Raw genomic sequence first — 21,012 nt, forward strand, 5'->3', positions numbered from 1 at the left:
ATTCTGGCATGGATTAAATTGATTAGCACAAATGGATAGACCTATTGTGATATTTTCAGAGAGCTTAAGGTCTGTTGACGGATTTTAGAGTTATTGTCCTTGAAATTGAATTTTTGCATATTTTTACATTCCCTACTTTGAAACCTTCTCATCTGATATCATTGCATTTCAACTTATCAAACATGAATGTACTTTAGAATCTCTTTAACAATATCTGTGTATGGGTTTTTGCTCTGGTGAAAAAATGGTCACTGCTACTAAAAATAGACCTAGTATTTAAGTTAGATTTTTGCATATAAATCCAAAATGTTTGGTGTAGTGAAAATCATGCAGGGGAAAATGGATCAGCATGTTATATAGCCCAGTGCTGAAATTTTCAGAAAGACCCGTCCAGTAATGCTGGAATTGACCCGTGCAGGTCCGGGTGTCAAAAGAATAGGCCTGCAGCAGCACTAAGCCTGTCGTAAAAGGCGACTAAATAGTGCTCAGAACCCTAGCCGGGGACAAGGGAGCTCTGCCCACAGAGCAACTGGGTTGTGTGCCCCAGGTGGTGGAATGGGATACCCCTGGCGTGTTACATGCTGGGGTTGTCAGGCTATAATACGGAAAACCTGACCGCAAATCATAGTGGTGCACCGTGTTGGAAAAGATGCCACGTCCCTCGCACGTTAAAGGACCCTACTGTGGTGTTCTCCCGGAGTAGGAACCACAGGGCTCCGCCACAGGAGGCTAATTTGCACGACCCTATTCACCTCTCCCAATTTCCAATGGCAATCAAAATTTCTCTACCCCATTTTCCTTGTGTCCCATCCCATTTTTCATTTTATCATCATTTCATGTTCATTTTATCATCCGCTTCATGTTCATCGCCTGAATATAGCTGAAATATTGCTGCTCGGGCGTTAAACCCCAACAAACAAAACAAACAAACAAATGCTGGAATTACGCATGGTCCTTTTTCCCTATTTAATCCTAATCATATTCTGTCTTTGGTTTAGCATATTTCACATATTTGTTTTTATATCTTTATCTCACTGTGCTAATATTGACAGAGATTTATTTTATGATTTAGAATCCGGTTGAGAAACTAAACTGCTCTATATTGATTAACTGATTTCTATGACAATTGTACAGTTGGGACAAGAGTCCAATTTTGAGATTTTGCTTTAGTAGCCGAAAAGACTCATTTTGACAAGGTAAGCGATGCAGGCTCTCTAGAGACTCTAGTTTGTTTCCATTATTGTTTCTAATCTTTTTATTACGAACTTATATTTATAGATGATGTTTCTTCACTTACAATTGTAACAAGCCTATTCAAGTTCAGTTACGGTATGTCGTGCTTGCTTCTGTTTTAGAGTAACATCTCAAATGCAGCATTTGAAACAAATATAGAGGATGATCAATGTCAAAATTTAAATATTTTGCAGACTGTTTTTATAACAAATCCAATATGAAGTTAAATTAAAAATTGAGAGGTTAAAAAATAATTTAAATGCTTTGATCCGTAACATTTTGCAAAACTGATAGAATTCAAGTCAGATTCGCAATTAATACGCATAAAACATTTGATAATTGTTTCGATTTTTCCACTGACAACCATCTATTTTCAGCAACATATAGAATTGTTTCCATGAATGATTTTAGAAGTTTCATGAGGCCACTAATGCAATTTTTAAATATGCATATGGCACAACAGCTTACATAAACGTCCCTAGATAAGAATGGTTGCTCTGGAAATTCTACGAACATCATCAGGTTCTCAACACCAGATATACTATAGAAAACTACAGTACTTAATCAAAACTAAACTTTAAGAGAAAAGTTTTGTCATAATTAGCTTTGGAAAAAAAGCTTAGAAAACCCATATCATAATATTTTAAGTGCCAGTTCTTAGCTTTGATTGTTTAGATAGGCATTATGAATTTGTTTATACCGTCAAACCTATCAGTAACCACTTACTTCCAGCAAAACATCTGTCTTAAAAGACTATAAAATATTCCTGTATTGTGAGTTGTATATAAAAGTAACGTGTGTATAAAAATTGTCTTATTTAGCCATAATAAAGAATTATACCAAGACTACCGAAGTGATCATTTTAATCTCATTTGGAAGTTTACTTTAGACATGTTTTATTGCATATATATTAATACAAATACGTATTTATACTAACATTCAATAATTGGAAAATCACCATTCAGTACTTTACAAAGTAAAATCGAGGGTCAAGGCTATCGATGAGTCACAATGGGGAGATCAAAATCGAATAGAAGAACCAAAAAAATATGGAAATAGTAGGCAACTGTGAAAATCCTGAAGAGCACAAGTAAACGAAAACAGACCTCACAAAGCAACCAAACAAACAAACAAAACAAATCTTACGAAAAATATATAACAAAACACACACACACACACACATCTTAAGCCTTTGATTATTAACCAGATGAGTATGTTCCCTCTATCTTAAGAATACAACGGCTTTAATATGTAACACATAATAAAGAAGTTCTCTGTCAAAGTACCAGTACCAGGCAAAATGTATGTAAGTTGTGGCACACGAAGAAAAAAAAAACGCAGAGATTTTACTCCAAAATCCAAGTATTTATATATATACCTCACTACATCTAGAAAGAACCATCAAAGTGTTTGTGAAGTTGACCTTTTTAAGATATCGATAGGTCAAATTTAGCTGAAATGCACTATGGAAAAAAATGGGGGAAATTTTTCCCACACTGTTTCCTTATAGAAGCAGTCTAAATATATATATGTCTCAGATACTCCAGGAAGAGTTTACAGAACTTTTCAGTTGCTTTCTAGAAGAATTGAATACTTTTTGAGCAAAACATATCAAATTAAGAATTAGGCCATCCATTGCCTAATTCTCACCCAGATTGTACATAAGACTGCTTGTGTAAGATATAACTCCTTCATGCAGCCAGTATTGTTGAAATGCTCTGTTATATTAATTTTTATTCTATTGCATGTCAAGAGTTAGACGGGTTGTAAAATTCTAGTACATGTAATATTTAAAGATATGTATGAAGTTATATTAAATCTTATACAGTTTCATTTACCCATAGGTATGATAAAAAAATATACCAAAAAAAATAAACTACTCGATGAAATATCATAAACTATAACGTTTTCAAAAATTAAAACAAAATGTTACAAGTTCAGATTAACTATACATTGTGCTGCAATATCCTTAATGTCAATTATAAATGAATAAATGTGATAACAATCATGTCTTATTACGTTTAATTTACAGTATATAAAAAGCGATGATGTATGAAGTTATTACGCATTACTTTTCCCACGGTTCCACAGTTAGTCATTTATTCTACTTGTACTACCCATTTAAAACGTAAAATATGATGACAGGTTAAGAAGAAAAGAAATCGCTTTGTTCCGTTTCAACTATTGATTTACAAGAATCAACAGATTTGCGCTATGTGACTATAGCTGAGTCTGCATATATCTCAGCTGCCTTTGACTTCCTGACACCAATTTTCCTTGGCACTGCATATCCAACATTATTATGTTCTACGATGCTAACTCTTTTCAAATCCAGTAACTTTCGAACTTCTGACCTCTTAGCATTAGCCAATACCTTTTGCCAAAACACTTTTCCATTCAGATAGTTATTTGGCTTTAGATAGCCAGCTGAATCTCCAGTGATAGACGTGTTTGTATCTGTTGTAGACTTGCGTGAAAGAGTTTGTGGAACCGCGTATTCTGCATTAGTAATCAGTCGTGGTATTGCTGGTAAGTCTAGATCCGAAATATCTTCGTACTGAGCCTCAAAATCGGAATACAACTCGGTTTGTACTTGTATAAATTCTGTGTATAAGGATTGTTTAAACTTATAGCGGTAAATCAGACACCTGTTTTAATATAATCACCAAATTAGTTACGATAATTTTAAAGTTGATCTGCTATGCTATGTCTATAGGTACATACAAATATACGAAATAATGAACTACTGCGGCCAACAGAAAAAATAATAAATGCATGCCTCCGGTAAAAGAATAATCAAGGGAACCAAAGTTTTAGAGGTAATCAAAAGAATGTAATCCAGGGACAAAGACCAGACATGGCAAACAGAAATAGACAACAAGAACATGAAGTAACTTAACTCATACATACAAAAGTAACAAAAGCAAATGAGCAACTCGGACTCCACTAAACACTGGGAAAAGAACCAGATGCACCGGTATGGTAAGCGTCCTCTGTTTTTCTAGAAACACCCGCCGAGTTGCTCATAAAAAGTCAAGTCAGGGGTAGACGAAAGAGGAATGGAAAACTATGACACGTTGAATAAATCAGTTTTATGGCGCAGATGAATGCATCATAACGATTCACGAGCTCATGATGACGAGCATAAAACATCTGTAGTGATTACTTCAATCTTGTAGCAACATAACCCAGAAGCCTATTTGTTAGAATTCTAGCGCGATACAAAAAGTTTGTGTAGTTTTGGCAAGCTCTGGCATAACGTATGAGTTGTGATATGAACACTCTATACGCAGATGCTGAAGGGATGTTGCCATAGATTGAAGGAAAGTTGACAATTCTGAATGAAAAGTCATCACGTTTGTCGGAAATTTGGTCACGATATGAGGCTTACTACACAGTGTGTGTAGTATCTTTAATCTCAAGTTCTGTGAGGTAGATGCGATGTATCAAATCCCCAAAATTAGGATTGTTTAAAGATAATACGTCATCTATATAGCGGAAACTGAGATTAAAGGATCTAGCTAAACGATATTCATTCTTTCGGATCAGATCAGCTATAAGGTCAATCTCACAAGAATGAAGGAATAGGTCAGCAAGTAGAGGAGTACAATTTCTCAACATGGGAATGCCGACCAACTCGTTTTAGTTTGGTATAAAATAATTTACGGGAAAACGTTCGTTCAAGACATTTGTTCAAACAATCATAACCTTACCCTATCATACCAAAAAGTGCAAGCAAGCCTGTTGTCACCATTGCCACCACGAAATGAACCTTAAATGATTCTGCAAAGACGAAAAAAATATATGTATATAGGGGGTGTATGGGCAATCACTCAAAAAAAAAGCAAAACACAAAAAATAAAAAAAAACAAAAACAAAAAACAAAAACAAAAAAATAATAATACAAACAAAAACCAACAAAAAAAAAAAAAAAAAAAACAAAAACAAACAAGACTTCTGTTAATATTTAATCTTGTATCCCGCACGTTGGGTTTACGGCATTTTTTTTGCCTTGCCCGTCTGAAATTTTGAGGGAACTATATCCCTTTTAACTTTGCAACAAATGGGGGTAAACATTTTTTTAAGGCAAACTATCTTTGAATTTTTATCTAATGGTGTATTGTATTAAGTACATACTGATATTGGTCCAACTTCCAATTCAAGTCTTGAATGTCAATTAAATCTGTATTGTTTTATTGTGGGGCTGGGGATATGTTTATATGTGATGTTGACTATTTTGTGTTACCAATAATGCTCAAGCAAGGGGCACAATATACCGTATATTTTTTATAGAATAATGAAATTTGATATTGCAAACTTCACGGCTTCAAATAATTTTGACGAATGTATTATAACTTTTCCCAATATAGCTTTAAAGAGATACTGTATTAAAATGGTGGAACATATATGTTATTGCGGTTAGCAAGTGCCTTGTTTGAATTTTGTGTGGTGAACAGAACAGTGATATGTTGTTCGTTAATTTCAAATGTCAACTTAAGGAGGTAGACCTACAGTAAGGGAGATAACTCTTGAAATCATTGATATGTTTGTATCATATTCAATTTCACAAAAGCCTTTCAAGCTTTTCTCTTAAACAGAGTGAAATCTGATGCTTAAATGAGATTGAAGTAAAATGATGAATACAAACGTTCCAATGATTTCTAAGAGTTGTGTCCCTTACCCTAGGTCTACCTTCTTACGCTTAATCATACACGGAACTTATAAAGTAACGAACAGATAGAACGCCATCGAGGTAATACAACACACACGATTTTATACTTAGAAGACAAACATACAGGTCTTAAATGGTATCAAATTTACACCACATTTGTACATTTACCACATTCCTTATTGAAGGTGTCTTATTTATACTGAAATATTTTGAACAAATAATGATAATTTCAATGGTATATTAAGAAGATGATTTGGAATCGTTGTACAAAGTATAAGGAAGATCTTTCCCAAGCACTACGTATTTGTATTTAGATGTTCTATTTGTGTGTGTGTGAAACATATGTTTGATTTTGTATAGTAGTATTTGATAGGAACAACTGCGTAAATAAAACGGCTTAAAAATACAAAAAAAAAAAAAAAAAAAAAAATACCGGAAAATGATATAAAAGAATCGATTGAAGAAAGGTACATGTATCTTGTGTTCGAGTCCCTGCTACTCAAGATTTTTCAAATTTCCGATAATGTTAAGGAGCTTGTTGATATCTTGATTTCAGTTGTATATTGTACATAGATAAATCCATTGAAGCTGCTTTAAACTGCAATTAAACTTGTTTATCATCGAAACGTTGCTTTCAGTAAAATATGAAAAAAAACGTTCTTACGAATTCATATTCAAACGTATTGTACGTAAATGTGACCCAAAATTTATAATTAAAATGAAAAATTTTTACACGAATGTTGAAGTTAATAGATGCTTTACCTTACAACTAAACAAACCCAAACACTTTTGTTTACTTATCAGAAAAAAAAAGGAGTCTTGCGTATTATCCATATAACTTTCAGAAAATGCCAGTTGTAGAGCTGGTTCATGGTGAAACACAAGAAAAAATACAAACAAAAAACAAAATAAATAAAAAAAAACAAAAAAAAAACAAAAAACAAAAACAAAAAGAACAAAAACAAAAAACAAAAAAAAATAAAACAAAACAAAACAAAACAAAACAAAATAAAATAAATAACAAAACAAAACAAACTACTACGTTAATGACAAACCAGACGTAGCCAGATATACAATTGACGTCTTGAATGAACGTTGTATTACTAAAACTTTTGACCTAATATACGTTCGGTTCTCGTAATAATGTTCTAAATAAAACAAAATATCGCTCATGTACCACTATGAATATTTGTTTTACATGAGAGTTTCCCTTAACCTCATCGCCTTGTTTACCTAAAATATTACTGAAATGAATAGGAAAATTTCCGGATTTCTTCCAGGTACCCATTTACACGTACGTAACTTTATTAAGTGTTAGCTTACCCAAATCCGTCTTGCAATGATTGTTTACAAGGCCAGTTAATTAATGCATGATATCTCATGGAGATGTCGATTCCAATTATGCTATATCAGGGAAAACATTAATAGGTACTTCCAAAATGTTTATCTGTTGACGAGTTGAGCGTAGCGAAAAAAGTAAAAAAGACGAAGAATTTGAACAATGTACCAACAAACCTTTTTCAAAACTTTTAAATTCTATACAGCTGTCAAAGAAGTTCTCAAGTATTACAACAACACTATATAGTTCCTGGCAGGGGATTCTCCATATTTTGTAAACATAATTCCAAATAATCTTCCAAATATATAGAAGATGTTATCGACAACATATTTGTCCAGTGTGGTGAACGCGTTTTTCAACAAACGGTCAGCATTCCAATGGGAACAAATTGTGCTCCTCTACTGGCTGACCTATTCCTTCAATCTTATAAGGCTTACTTTAAAGCTGATCTGACCCGAAACAAAGAAAACGGTTTGACTAGATCTTTTAATCTCAGTTTCCGCTATATAGATGACCTTTTATCCTTACACAATCCTAGTTTCGGGATTTGATACACAGCATCTCTCCCACAGAATCTGAAATATAGGATAATACAGAAGCCAGCCTTATAACTTGACCTAAAGAGATCCCTTAGAGACCGATGGTAAAGGAAAACAATTGAACAAACGTTACGACAAACGTGACAAACTTTCATTTGTGGCAACATCCCTTCGGCACCAGCGAATGGAGTTTTCATATCACAACTCATACGTTATGCCAGAGCTTTCCGGCACCACACAGACCTCTTAAATTAAGCTTCTGGAACAGGGTTATGTTGATTATACTTGATTGATGTCATCATTACTGAAGTTTAATGGTCGTCAACATGAACGGTGTATCTATCCGCACAATGAAAACTGATAACAACGAGTCATAGTTTTCCTTTCCTCTTTCGTCTACCTTTTATGATGAGCAACTCGGCGGGTGTTTCCAGAAAAGCAGGGACGCTTACCCTACCGGTGCACCTGGTCCATGCTCCCAGTTTCGAGTGGAGCTCGAGTTGCTCGTTTACTTTTGATTCTTTGTATGTATGTATTTTAGTTAATTTATGTTCTTTGTTGTGTTTGTCTGTTTTTCATGTCTGATTTTTGTCTGATTTCAGCTTGAATCCTGGTTCCTTTGATTAGTCTTTAAAACGCCATTAACTTTGCGTAGCATTTTGCCTGCTTGCTTAATGTAACACATCAATGTACTATAATGAACCGGAATCTAATTCAGTTGTTGTATGTTTTACACAGCTATATGTATAGTTGTTGCTTTGTTCTCCAGTGGTGTCTCTTTAAATGGACAAGCAACGTGACTGATTGTTGTCTAATACATATTTTTTTTATACGAAACTAAATTGCTATATACAGTTGATATGACTTCAGTTTCTATATATGATGCTAGTACATGTATAAAGGGTACCTATTTGAAGGAATTCCTATTTTGACTTTACTTTAAATTGGTAAATTTGGATAATGATTTTCAATTTATCACTACTTATTTGTTTTCAATGAACTTTCAAACATTCAATAATGGTTTCGATTCCACACTTCAATAGCTCATTTGTTGTATCTAATTGACTTTATTTCACTTTATCATTGACTTCATCACTGAACAAATATCTAAAATAAAATAAGTTTGGTTTTTGACAAATTTAGCTGTACTGAATAATGTATTAATAGTAAGAAAATTAAGTTCAGTGTCAAATATTACAATAAAGCATCATCCATTATTCTTTACATAATATAGTTTGGGTTCAGTGCTAAATATATATATAAATTCCTGTCACCAAGTCCATATAAAATTAAACCTCAATTATATACATAATTATCTAACCCTATTGTTGAAAAGATCGGAACAAATTGCATGTAGCATCAAGATTTGACGTAACACTATTATTTCTACGCCTTCACCTAAGGATAAACCAGTAGAAATAATACATCTAGTATATAATGAAAAACCTGTTGTTACCTGTGAAGTGTCTGGTATGAATATATGACGTATGACCTATACGATAGATTCAGAAATTTATTACCACTCGAGTTGTGATGTATAAATGGGACATAAATAAATAATTACTTGAATATATATTCAACGTTTTAAAACTGTTGAAGGCATAAGATAAACACCACGAACTACCAAAAATTTTAACAGAGCTTTTTATAATCATATAAACATCTACAATGTTTGGTTTAAGCTAGGTAAAAAATTCTCAGTTTAATGTTTTCTTTATTCATATCAGTCACAGTTACCCGAAACATGATAGGTCAGGATGTACGTAACAACAACATCGGAAGTAGTAGATAAATATAACACGACAGGATTAAGTTTCCTTACCTTTACATGTCGGATATCTAGGCAAAGGGACTTTAGTATTTCCTGTTTCTTCGCCATTTTCATCAACACACCAACAGCTACTTTTATCACACTGAAACTCCTGAAACTCGCCCAAAGGATTGCAAACTGGTTCATAGCTTAATTTTATTGTCCCATTTCTGCATTGGAGCAGCATAAAAACGCACTGTTTTAAGTTGGTTCCTGTGTAAAACATCAGATGAATTTTAAGTTCAACTTTTTGAAATTGAGTAAATATCATACATTCTTGTAAAAAACCTACCGAGCTGATACTATCTTCAATTCTTGCAATTCTATAAACTTCAAATCAGAGTTTCTGTGCATCACTGGATGTATTTGGAAAGGTTTTAGTAAAATGTAAGAATACTGGGTCCTTGAAAGAGATAAATGTCTTCTTTACAATTTTAATTTTCTCTTCATAATAATGAAATTATAACTCATTTTGCGAAAACAAAAAGAAAGACTTGTTTTATGTTTTAATTTTGATGATACTATTATATTCTATTCAACGTTTCATAGCGTTTGGTAATATAAGGACATATTTCACCCACTGCTTGTTTCTTGCACGGACTGCCCCTTAAAAGTGGTATTTATTTACAAGGCATTCAAAATACTGTGTTGATTTAGTCAGCAATAAAAAAAACCCAACAAAATTGATCTGTTTTTTTAACACAATTAAATAATATGAAATCCAACTAGCTAAAATCAACATGATATCAATTTGTCAACAAATCAACACAACTCCTCGATCAAATCCTCTAAAGATGATGCTGAAGACAGGTTGATATTACCGTGTATACAATCTGGTTCTTCTGGGGCTGTCATAAGAGTCCCTGGTACCCTAGTGCCGGATTTGTCAGTGCACCAGCATGAATGTAAACCATTTAATATATCACATTGTAATGGTTTGAAGTCTCCAGTGACAGAACAAGCAGGGAAAGAGCATTGACTGGATGTAGTTTTAAGAATCCGCCGACACTTTGGTAGACTTTCAAACTGCTCAGTTAGTTCTGAACGTAGAAATAAAGCATTTAATGTAGCATATTTCATAATGTTAAGATATGTTCAATCTGATAAGATCGCTAGGATAGTAACTACACACCAATTACATGTATCATGTAGTGCTTCAACTATTGCAAACGAGAAATGTTTACATAATGACTACAACAGTCTCAACATTTATGAATTTAAGTTGGGTCTATATAAAACTAAAACAGTATATCTTGCCATTACAAACTTTGTCACATAAAGTTTACTACCTTTAGCAATGCAAATGTCGTCACTATTGTCTGGACATCGGCAACTGTATGGTTTGTCGGCATAGAACGCATTAGATGATGGAAGACACAAATGAGGACAAGACGCTCCTTCTGTAGCATTACAATAATTACAACCTAAAACATTATACTGAAATGTTTTGACCAGCTTTCTCCCTAAAAATAAGACTGCTATAAACTAAAACAATACTAATTGAGCACACCACCAAGAAACTATGATGTTATGTATAATGAATTAGCAAAATATATCAACATTTAAAAAAAGTTGAATGGATATGAATACAACTGAAATACAAGTAAAAATTGTTAAAAAAGTGTCAGAGGGAATAACACTTGACAAAAAGTCTACTCAGATGAGAAAAGCAAATAATTGTGATGATCAGACTGTTTTTTTTTTTAAATTCTCAAGCATTTGTAATGTTTAAACGTTGGAATGGTTATATAAGAAGTAAGTATTCAAGCAACTCACTATTATTTTAGAATGAGCACAGTATACATTTTGCGTATATTTCATGCTTTATCTTAGGGGAAATGATATGCCTTGGAGTCCCCCCATTATTTGCAAATATTTGAATCCGCCACTAGTCATAATATCATAGTAATGTCTTAGAAACAATACATAATAGCTACTGATTAGAAATGAATTCATTTAAAATTACAGAAAAGGCAAATTGAGATTGCGTTTAAAAAGTCGTAGTGTGGAAAGTTTTGAGTCACTTATTGTAGGTATATTTATTCACAAGTTGAGTTTAATTTACCTGGAGGTTGTAATGCGTCATCAAATACCACATGATCCCTGGGTAAAACTTTATCAATTTTCAACATTTTCGATTTGCGCGACTTCCTGCAAGACCAATTTATCTTTGATGTGGTGAAATCTGACCAAATAACAGAGAATTGGTTGACAGAAAGTCCGAACGAATACCGTCGGTACTGAAGACTTGACGGAGTATGAATAAAACAGTTGACGTTACTTCCGTCCATGTAAGCTGACTTGATGTCAAAATTTAATTTGTCTATCCAGAATATACTATGATCATTTAAATCTGTGAATACAAAACAAATCAACATATACCAAATAATACGATGAGATAAAATATATGGAGAACGGCAAAACCAGGGACTGCAAAATAAATTAATACGACAGGCGAAGAACAAGCAAACACAAGGGAACTAATAGAAGGTAGTAGGGAGTAGTTTTAGCCCTTTCAATAAGCTAATTTAAGGTCTCGTATCATTTTCGTTGCATTTATTAACTTAAAATACGACATTTGACAACCTTGTTTAACTCTAACGAGTTGTTTAGATATATTTGTCAGAAACACCTGGCCCCCATGCGGATCTGGATGTCCAATGCGTAAGCCCATAGCATGTTGTTGTAGAAGAAAACTAAATAGCGCTCCGGATCTTGGCTAGGGCTACTGCACTCCACCAAAAGAGCAACATGGTTGTGATTTCCATTGGCAATCAAAATTCGTCGACCCTGTAATTCTTGTATCCCATCCCATTTTTTTTTCATCATCATTTCATGTTTATTGTATCATCCATTTCATGTTCATCGCCTGGATATAGCTGACATATTGATGCCTGGCCGTTAAACGCTATCATTCAATCAATTAATCAATCAATCAATCAGAAACGCGTCTTTTAGATACACATGCATGTAATAAGAACTACAATAGTTGAATAGAGTAAATTATCAATTCTAAAATAAATAAATGGATTTGAAGGCAAATTCGAATTTTTAAATGTAAAAAAAAAAAAAAAAAAAAAAAAAAAAAAAAAAAAAAAAAAAAAAAAAAAAAAAATGGTTTGTTAACGCATATTTTTTAACTTTAATTGTAATTGATTTCATGAAAATCAATAGTTTCAACATTTTAGATTTTAAACATCTACATGTAAAATGCAAAATATTGTATGTAAACCTAAAACAAATTTAATTGAAAAGGGTATGGGGGTTTTTCATGGAGAAACAAGAATTATTGATTGGGGATTGGGATCAAAGCAGATGAAGAACCGTGGGTAGCATATAGACGGGATGACAAGTTTATACCGTTCAAAGGCTGTGTACATTTGTTCACTATGTTTACATCTGCAATATTGCATTCTAAGATCCCTTTCTATAATCCTGTTTTTCTTGAAATATTGCTAAATAGCCATTTTCATCTAAGATAAACTTATTTACCTAATACTAATCTATGGGCATAGCCATCAGTCATTGAAAAAATAATCTCGTGCTTGAAACCGTCCATACCAATTCGGGAAATGGTAGAAATAGGTTTTATAAAAGCGACGTACATCCAACTGAAAACAAAATTATAAAACGTTAATTTATTTTGGATTCATGTCGCTTTTGTGTGTAATTTCTTTTCATGTCATTCATTGTTTGGTTTGTCTTAGTCAGTTGATATCAAGTACATATTCTGTAACGTGTTCTATGAATTTTCCTTCTCTGCTACTTTCCTTTACATCGGCTCTTTTGCCTTAATAACGTATATTTTTCCACTATGTTTGTAAGGGTTCCCAAACTAGTCTCTGGGTTTTTACTTTATCTGTAGCATATGTATTACAAAAGTGTTTAATTGCATACAATATATTGAATGTGTGTTTGTGTTCCGTTGAAGATTATTACAAAGTATTAGTAGGTGTTAGATTGATGTTAGCATATCAATTTGAAAAAAGGAAAAGAAAAAAATGTGCTTTAATTTTTTTCATATCACCACTCTCTTGGGTCGAGTGCTATGTCAGATATATGTGCTGAATTGTCTTTATAAATTGCTTTAATCAAACGAAGCAAAAGGAAGTGTGCTAAATATTTTTCATATTACCCCTCTCTTGGATCGAGTGCTATGTCAGATATTTCTGCTGAATTGTCTTTATAAATTGTTTTAATCGAATTCCCATCAAACGAAGCAACTTTTATTGATGTCCTGTCGTTGTCAACCCAGTACAAATGATCATAAATCCAGTCCACCCTTAACGTAGAAACTAGGTCTACATTGTCGATAATAACTGTTCGATTAGTAAGAGTACCTTCAACAAGAAAGGCCCTGTAATCACAAAAGAAAGAAATATGTAATTAAACATATTATTTAAAAGATAATTAAAAGATACATGTGATGAATAACATTTTTTTTAGACATGTTACTGACTATACCATTAACCTAAGGAGTGCACATCATTGTTGCTTGTGAACACTGGACAACGGGATAGCGCATCTAATCTGATGTTCTCTCGGTGAAATCATGTGAAAGTATAATCGGTGTTACACAAATGAAACAGTGTCATATATATATGTCCCTGGTTTTCAAAATTAACAATATGCCATATTGGATTATGCTTACAAACCAATGATAAAAATTATTTTTGATTTAAACTTTAAGTTTGTACTATATAAATAGATATATATTTGCTCATTTCATGTAACTAACACGAGTTAAAATATATGGAATATAAAATAGAAGGAATATAAAATACTTTTATTATTTCGAAGCTGATAGTGTCATATTTATTTTGAGAAATAAAAATTATGTAATCATGTATGACAACTTTAGTCATTACTTGGTTATGCATTCTTTCAAAGAGAGCCACCCCACCCCCTTCCCCCCACCCCGAAAGAAAAAGACAAAAACAAAAGACAAAAAAAAAATAAAAAATAAAAAAATAAACAAAAACAAAACAAAAACAAAATAAAAAACAAAAACTCAGACGAACTTACTTAAATATGGAAAACCTTCTACCCAGAAAAGAGGTGATCTGGACTATTTAAAATTGCATTTATAGAAAAAAAACAATGTCATAAAATCATGACAAATTAATGCAGCATTTTAAAGCATTGTATCTATAAACAAGCGCCATCAGGCTTGAAGTATAGAAGATGATGCTATAAATAATAATAGCCGCAACAAATATTTGCAATTTACCTTGACATTTGGTATCCATCCTTTCTATCTCCAGTTTCTTTATTGTACGTTTTTCGTTCCTCTATCCAAAACAGAAGATTTCTGGATATATGGGCTCCGAGACCGAACACCTTTACATCCCTCAATAAATCGTTCTTGTGACTGATGTTGCAACTGTTGTCATGCAAAATGAACTCATGCAAGCCTCGATTAGATGCTAAGACCATTGAAAATGTTTTGTCTAAAGAGAATGTTGGAAACTTTAAAGATGTTATTCATTATTTATGTTGATAAGAATAAAATAAGATTCGGTGTAATTTCATGATTTACTAATAATCTGTAACTTTAAAAAAATACAAAAAGTTCTCAGAATTGATAGAACTCAAATTCACCAGTAATTTCTTACTTTGAAAGTGATAAAGATTATTCATTGGGCTTTTCTGACATACCTTTTCCCTTGATACATGGATACACCTTCATATTAATCAATTTAATCAAATTAATAAAGTCAGGAAATTCTATCACCGTCTCATTCATTGCATGACCCTCGCGTGACTACCTCCTTACGAATACTTGAATAAGTCAGTTTAATTGAACTTTTTATTCTATAGACTGATGCTTTCAAGTATTTCCCTTAAACAGGAAAATAATGAAGTACGCTATCAAGTAGATTTAAATCAGGAGAATTTGTATAAGTTTTGTTACTATTATAGTTTCCCTGTAGTGAAATTATACATGTACTATTTGCAAATATCTATAATAATAAGAAAACTAGTGATAACTACATGTACAATGAATAATGAGGTGTAAAATTCATTTTCAAAAACTAATGAAAATTTAATTAACAGTTTTTTCTGGTACAAACAGGCTCAACAGCAATCTTTCCTAATTGTATGATACTTTTAAACACAAAAGAGTACATTGTTTAAAAACACTATCAAGTGAGAAAAATGATTGCGAACAGATTGGTAACAAATGACAAGTATTGCAGCTCGATTGAGAACGGAGAATATTGAGAAACGTGAACAAATTATGTTACTCTTACCTCAATTTCAGCAGTACCGCAACGTTAACAAACAAATCAATGATGTCTATCAATTGATTACATGTAATTTGAAAAGGACATGTAATACACTTTTTTAAATTTTAAATTAACCCTTCTCCTTTACGACCGAATGTAACACTTGACACCCTATCTCGACCTGTTCACGATTATTTGCCTCACTTAACAGTGTAACGGAAAGAACCTCCCAAATTGCCGGTTTTACTGTTAAGTTAAAAACAGTCAAATTCGTTTTATTACCGCTGATTGTGTTTGTTTGATATACAAACATATCATTACAACTGCTTATTGACATCATAGGTTTATAGTTCTAATACGACGTGCTTCAAATCTCTTTAGACCATATAAATTGTAAAAAAGTGATAAACACATGAACCGAGTCTATTAAAATATGAGCAAATTAGTCTGATAAGAATCGAAAAAATTCACGGAAACTCAACTGCGTCATTGTTTTACCACGGGCTGGCCATTTCTGTCGTTTTTTAGCTCTCTCTGTCAGCCGAGGTAAAACGATGCGACGTAAATGTCCAGTCCGTGGTGAAACAATGATAAAATTGAGTTTCCATAATTTATTTTTTTTAATTTACCTGTTCAAGAAATAACGAAGAAGCATTTAAGGTATGATTATAAACAGTTATGGAACAATTAAACAAAATTTGTAATACTTTAAATGACAGAATGGCAACGGAAATAATTATCACTTAAGAATTAAAACACATTTTTGCAGTGGTAGTATAAAAGATAGCTCACCTCTTGATGCATTAATCGAAGCAATTATAATAACAATATTTGCGAAATATAAAACCGTACTTTCAACCATAAACGCCATTTTTGAAGAGGAAATAATGAATAATTATGAATGTTTCCGCGATGTTAGCCGCTATCACATAACACTATTCGACCTAGATAATTTCAACTGTGGAAAAAAAAATACAATAGTTATTTTATCAAAATAACTGCGTATGGAGTGTTCATATCACAACTCATACGTTATGCCAGAGCTTGCCGAAACTACGCAGACTTTTTGTATTGCGCTAGAACTCTAACAAATAGGCTTCTGAACAGGGTTATTTTGCTACAAGATTGAAGTCATCACTACAGAAGTTTTATGGTCGTCATCATGAACTCCTGCACGTTATGGTGTATCCATCTGCACCATGAAAACTGATTTATTCAACGTGTCATAGTTTTCCTTTCCTCGTTTGTCTACCCCTGACGGCTTTTTATTAGCAACTCGGCGGGTGTTTCTAGAAAAGCAGAGGACGTTTACCCTACCGGTGCACCTGGTCCATGTCTGTCTTCCATGTTTGGTCTTTGTCCCTGGATTACATTCTTTTGATTACCGCTATAACCTTGGTTCCCTTGATTACTCTTTAACCCAGCGAGCACTCCACGTTGAATCAACGTAGAATATGGTGGATATTTGGTGATGACGTGAATCCACGTCAATTCCAGGTCGTATCCACGTGGATAAATTCCACGTTGATGTTTCGACGAAATGCACGTGGGTGTGTCGACGTTGTATCAACGTTGAAATCGTGTCAATAATTTCAACATGGATTCATCCACGGTTTTTTCACTTCAGAGTGATAATGTAGAAATAATAAAAAAAACTTACTGTTATGAAAATGTTTAGTGTTCTAAACTGAGTATAAATAGTTGTGAAGTGTTGTAAAACATTGTAATTACACTGACGCTGATTACTTGTCAAATGTGATAAAAGAAACGTGTTAAATAATTTTGAAATTTACCGCCATTGAGTATTAAATGCAATCGGAACTACTCGGCCTTTCAGCTTGTACGATGTAATCAAACAAAAATGACTAATGACTTCCGAATACATTTGTAAATTTCACTTCGCGCATGCTCTTTTGGACAGTCCGCTTTCTTAAAATTTGAAGATGCAAACAAACTCGGATTGCGGAGAACGAAAAGAAAACGCCGATTAAAGAGCAGATTGAGCCATTTCTTTCACAGTATAAGAGTTATTTTATAATACATGTGACAAGATTGCTTATTTATAGTCTTAGTTCGAGTTAATAATGATAAATTTAGTATAATTACTGTTATTCTAAAAAAAGGAGGGAATCCTGATGCGATGCTGACTTTCTTCCATGTTGGTAAATTATTTAATTCGGATTATTGCAAGGAGATGTTTTCTGTTTTATATTTATTTTGCTTTCTATCGGATTTATCAAATACACCTTTAATTCCAGGACACTTAAGTAACACTGAGTTGTTGAAAAGAATTTACAGTCTTCAATGCCACGGATAATAAATATTGTACAAAAAGAATTTATAACACTTGGAAGAGTTTACAATGTAAGTACACACAACCGGCATGTCACCTCCTATAATTGTCTGTTTGTAAGGTATTATATCTTCCGAGCCCAATACCTCCCTAACTGATCAATAATCTCAGGCATAATATGTAGATGTACATTAAGTTTATATATTTTCTTTAGAAGCTCTGAAATGCTGTTAAGCCAACAGTATTAAATTGACACAAAACTTGAATATGATTTTACAAAGGCTTTTAGAAACTCTATTTCAATCCGGAATATTAGTGACCAAATAACCAATTCAATTTTTATAAATCTTGAAAAAATTGACAGGTGGACAGTGCACAAATTGCATGCATGAATTACATGTACATCAAATTATGTAAAAGTAGTAATGTTAAAAATTAGAGTCTGTCACATTAAATAGAGGTATATCTATCTAAAGCATAATTGTAAAAAAAATATACTTTTATTTCATAGGTGCAAGGTCAAAGTTTTCACATTGGTGGATTAAGAAACAAGTTGTTGCACAAGAACTTTCTATTCACAGAACTTGTAAGAAATGTTGTTGATACATGTATATCATTGTTTACATAAAATCTACTTTGAAAGACTGTTTACTGCCATCTTAGGTTGAACTAGTTGAATGGGTAGATACTGTCGAAAAAATTTGTATATTTCAAATATAATATGTATATATAGCAATGGAAGGCTTTTGTAAGTGTGAGTGCAATGAGATAAGATTTAAATATACTACAATAAAACAAGATTTACAAAGTTGAATGATCAGTTTAAACTTTCATGATTTAAAGGATACACAATCATACCTTTAGTTATTTGTTATTTATATTGAGATCAAACTTAAAGAGAAGGTATATTATTTCACAATTGTTTCAATGGCATGTGATGTTGATGTATGATACAGCAAAATACACTAAATATACATGTAAAAGAATTTTTTTTGTTGCATTACTAAAACAAAAGATAAATAAAAAAACTTTTTGGTGATAACATGGCCTATTTCAACTCAATCACTGCCGTTATGACCAGCCTTAATTCAACGTGGATGTTAAGTAAATTTTCAACGTTCTTTATACGTGGAATTTAAGTGATAGCGTAACGTTGATTCAACGTCAAATTTCCACGTCATTTCAATTTTCATTTCAATACCATTTTTCAACGTTGTTTCCACGTTGAGAACTGACATGATTTCAACGTTGAATCCACGTGGCGTGCCCGCTGGGAAAATAAATGCTTAAAAAATTGACGGTTTAAATCACTTTAGCCTCATTTTTTATATAAATTTTATAACATTGGATACATGTTTATGATTATTAGTAATTTTCGCCTCACGTTCTGTGACCTCCTTAACCATAACGAATAGATGAAAAGTTTATTATTTTTATATATGTTTATGTGCACAAAGGGTTTTGCTCTTCAATTATTATTACATGAACGTGACATTCATTGAATACTACATACTTTACTTCCGATAAAAATATAATCAAAGGAGAAAGGGAGGTTCAAAGAAAAATGCAATGTCATTCAATTCTCATTTAACGGATGGTAAATGCATTCTATTTCAATAATCTTAATTAGATACAGTCAATAGCGTGCATGTTTAACGAAAGGCAAGCAAGGAAATGCGGTTGACAAATGGAGATGGGAGAATCAAAGAGTGGGTGGGAAATGGTGCAATGGGTGAGCTGAAGATAGAGGATTGTATTTCAAATAGGCAGAAGAATGTAGTTTGGAATGAAGGATAAAAATTGTTACATGTATATAAAAGAAAGAGAGGGTGAATTTAGAGTACTTTGTAAGTTTAAATTTAAATTTTAAACTAATTTCAAATTTAAATTAATATGCGCAAAATGCCAATTTTGATATTTAAATATTACTTAATATTACTGATAAAAAGGCGGATTTTTCCGGTTTCCCTGAATGCAATACTTATTTTCTATTTTGGTACGTGAGAATTATAATTTGAATACATAGTATAAAGAAGGAACATCCTGTCGTACATTCTAGATTGGAAAAGACAAAAATCATACAAAGTTGTACAAGTGTATTTGTAGATAGAAATATATGTTCAATACATCTTGTGCCTTTCATAACCACGTATTTCCCATCATTAAACATACAACATTAGTTTTGAAGAGACGAAATATCATTGTATCGAAAAATAATAATAAACAACTACAAACAGCAAAATTTGACTGGAAGTCAGAGAAAAAACTACAGAATATAAAACGAAAATCCTAGGTAAATTGATGTCACCGTTTTAGGTAACGGCCTCAACGGTCTCGTGGTAACGTGCTAGCCTCGAGTGCAGAAGATTTCACTGTATTAGGTAACGGCCTCAACGGTCTCGTGGTAACGTGCTAGCCTCGAGTGCAGAAGGTACTGTATTTTACTACAGTTTTTATTTTCTATGTTTTATGTACCATTCTGCGTAAGAATCTGGCAAATGGTGGCACCTCAGCTTTTTCAATTCCTTCTGTTTTGCCTCAGAAATATTCAATGCATCTAGAAAATTACTGAAAAGCTTTTTAAATTTAGCATGAAGAGTTTAGATCAGTGACACATATATGTTTTGACCACTTAAATGTATGGGTAAATTTTTCCGCAATTTTTCATAGTGTATTTCAACTAAATTTGACCTATCAATATCTTAAAAGGCGAACTTAACAAATATTTTATGGATATTTCTGGAGGTTATGAGGTATTAATACTTAGATATAGTAAAAAAAAAATCTATGCTTACACATTTTGCCTGATTCTTAGACAGAGTAGTACTAACTATTTACCCCGAATGGCTTTGGTTGTTCTGTTCACTTGGTTTTTTACTATTCACCGGGATAATAA

General features: G+C 32.7%; 1 protein-coding gene and 1 long non-coding RNA gene across 4 annotated transcripts; one reads left to right on the forward strand and one right to left on the reverse strand.

Moving 5' to 3' along the window:
- Positions 1-2,088: 2,088 nt before the first annotated feature.
- On the reverse strand, positions 2,089-16,782 carry LOC148619935 (low-density lipoprotein receptor 2-like). Of its 3 annotated transcripts, none has more exons than XM_088580385.1 (10): positions 16,616-16,782; positions 14,824-15,043; positions 13,729-13,950; positions 13,086-13,204; positions 11,659-11,946; positions 10,883-11,017; positions 10,415-10,633; positions 9,606-9,806; positions 4,947-5,016; positions 2,089-3,881 (listed from the first exon to the last, which is right to left on the reverse strand). In XM_088580385.1, exons 1-10 carry the CDS (start codon positions 16,692-16,694, stop codon positions 3,446-3,448), a joined length of 1,989 nt encoding a protein of 662 aa, XP_088436511.1. In that variant the 5' UTR covers positions 16,695-16,782; the 3' UTR covers positions 2,089-3,445. The 3 variants fall into 3 exon arrangements, with proteins under 3 accessions (XP_088436511.1, XP_088436512.1, XP_088436513.1); XM_088580386.1 differs by lacking the exon at positions 16,616-16,782 and adding an exon at positions 15,848-16,334; XM_088580387.1 differs by lacking the exon at positions 4,947-5,016 and having other exon boundaries at positions 3,749-3,881.
- Positions 16,783-17,625: 843 nt separating this feature from the next.
- On the forward strand, positions 17,626-19,008 carry LOC148619936 (uncharacterized). Its single transcript, XR_015921318.1, has 3 exons — positions 17,626-17,841; positions 18,082-18,187; positions 18,628-19,008. It is a non-coding gene; the product is annotated as an uncharacterized LOC148619936 (long non-coding RNA).
- The last annotated feature ends 2,004 nt before the right edge of the window (positions 19,009-21,012 follow it).

This window comes from Perna viridis, chromosome 4 (genome assembly GCF_037379345.1).
Source record: "Perna viridis isolate PV_CMFRI_1.1 ecotype Kerala chromosome 4, ASM3737934v1, whole genome shotgun sequence".
NCBI lineage: Eukaryota > Metazoa > Mollusca > Bivalvia > Mytilida > Mytilidae > Perna > Perna viridis.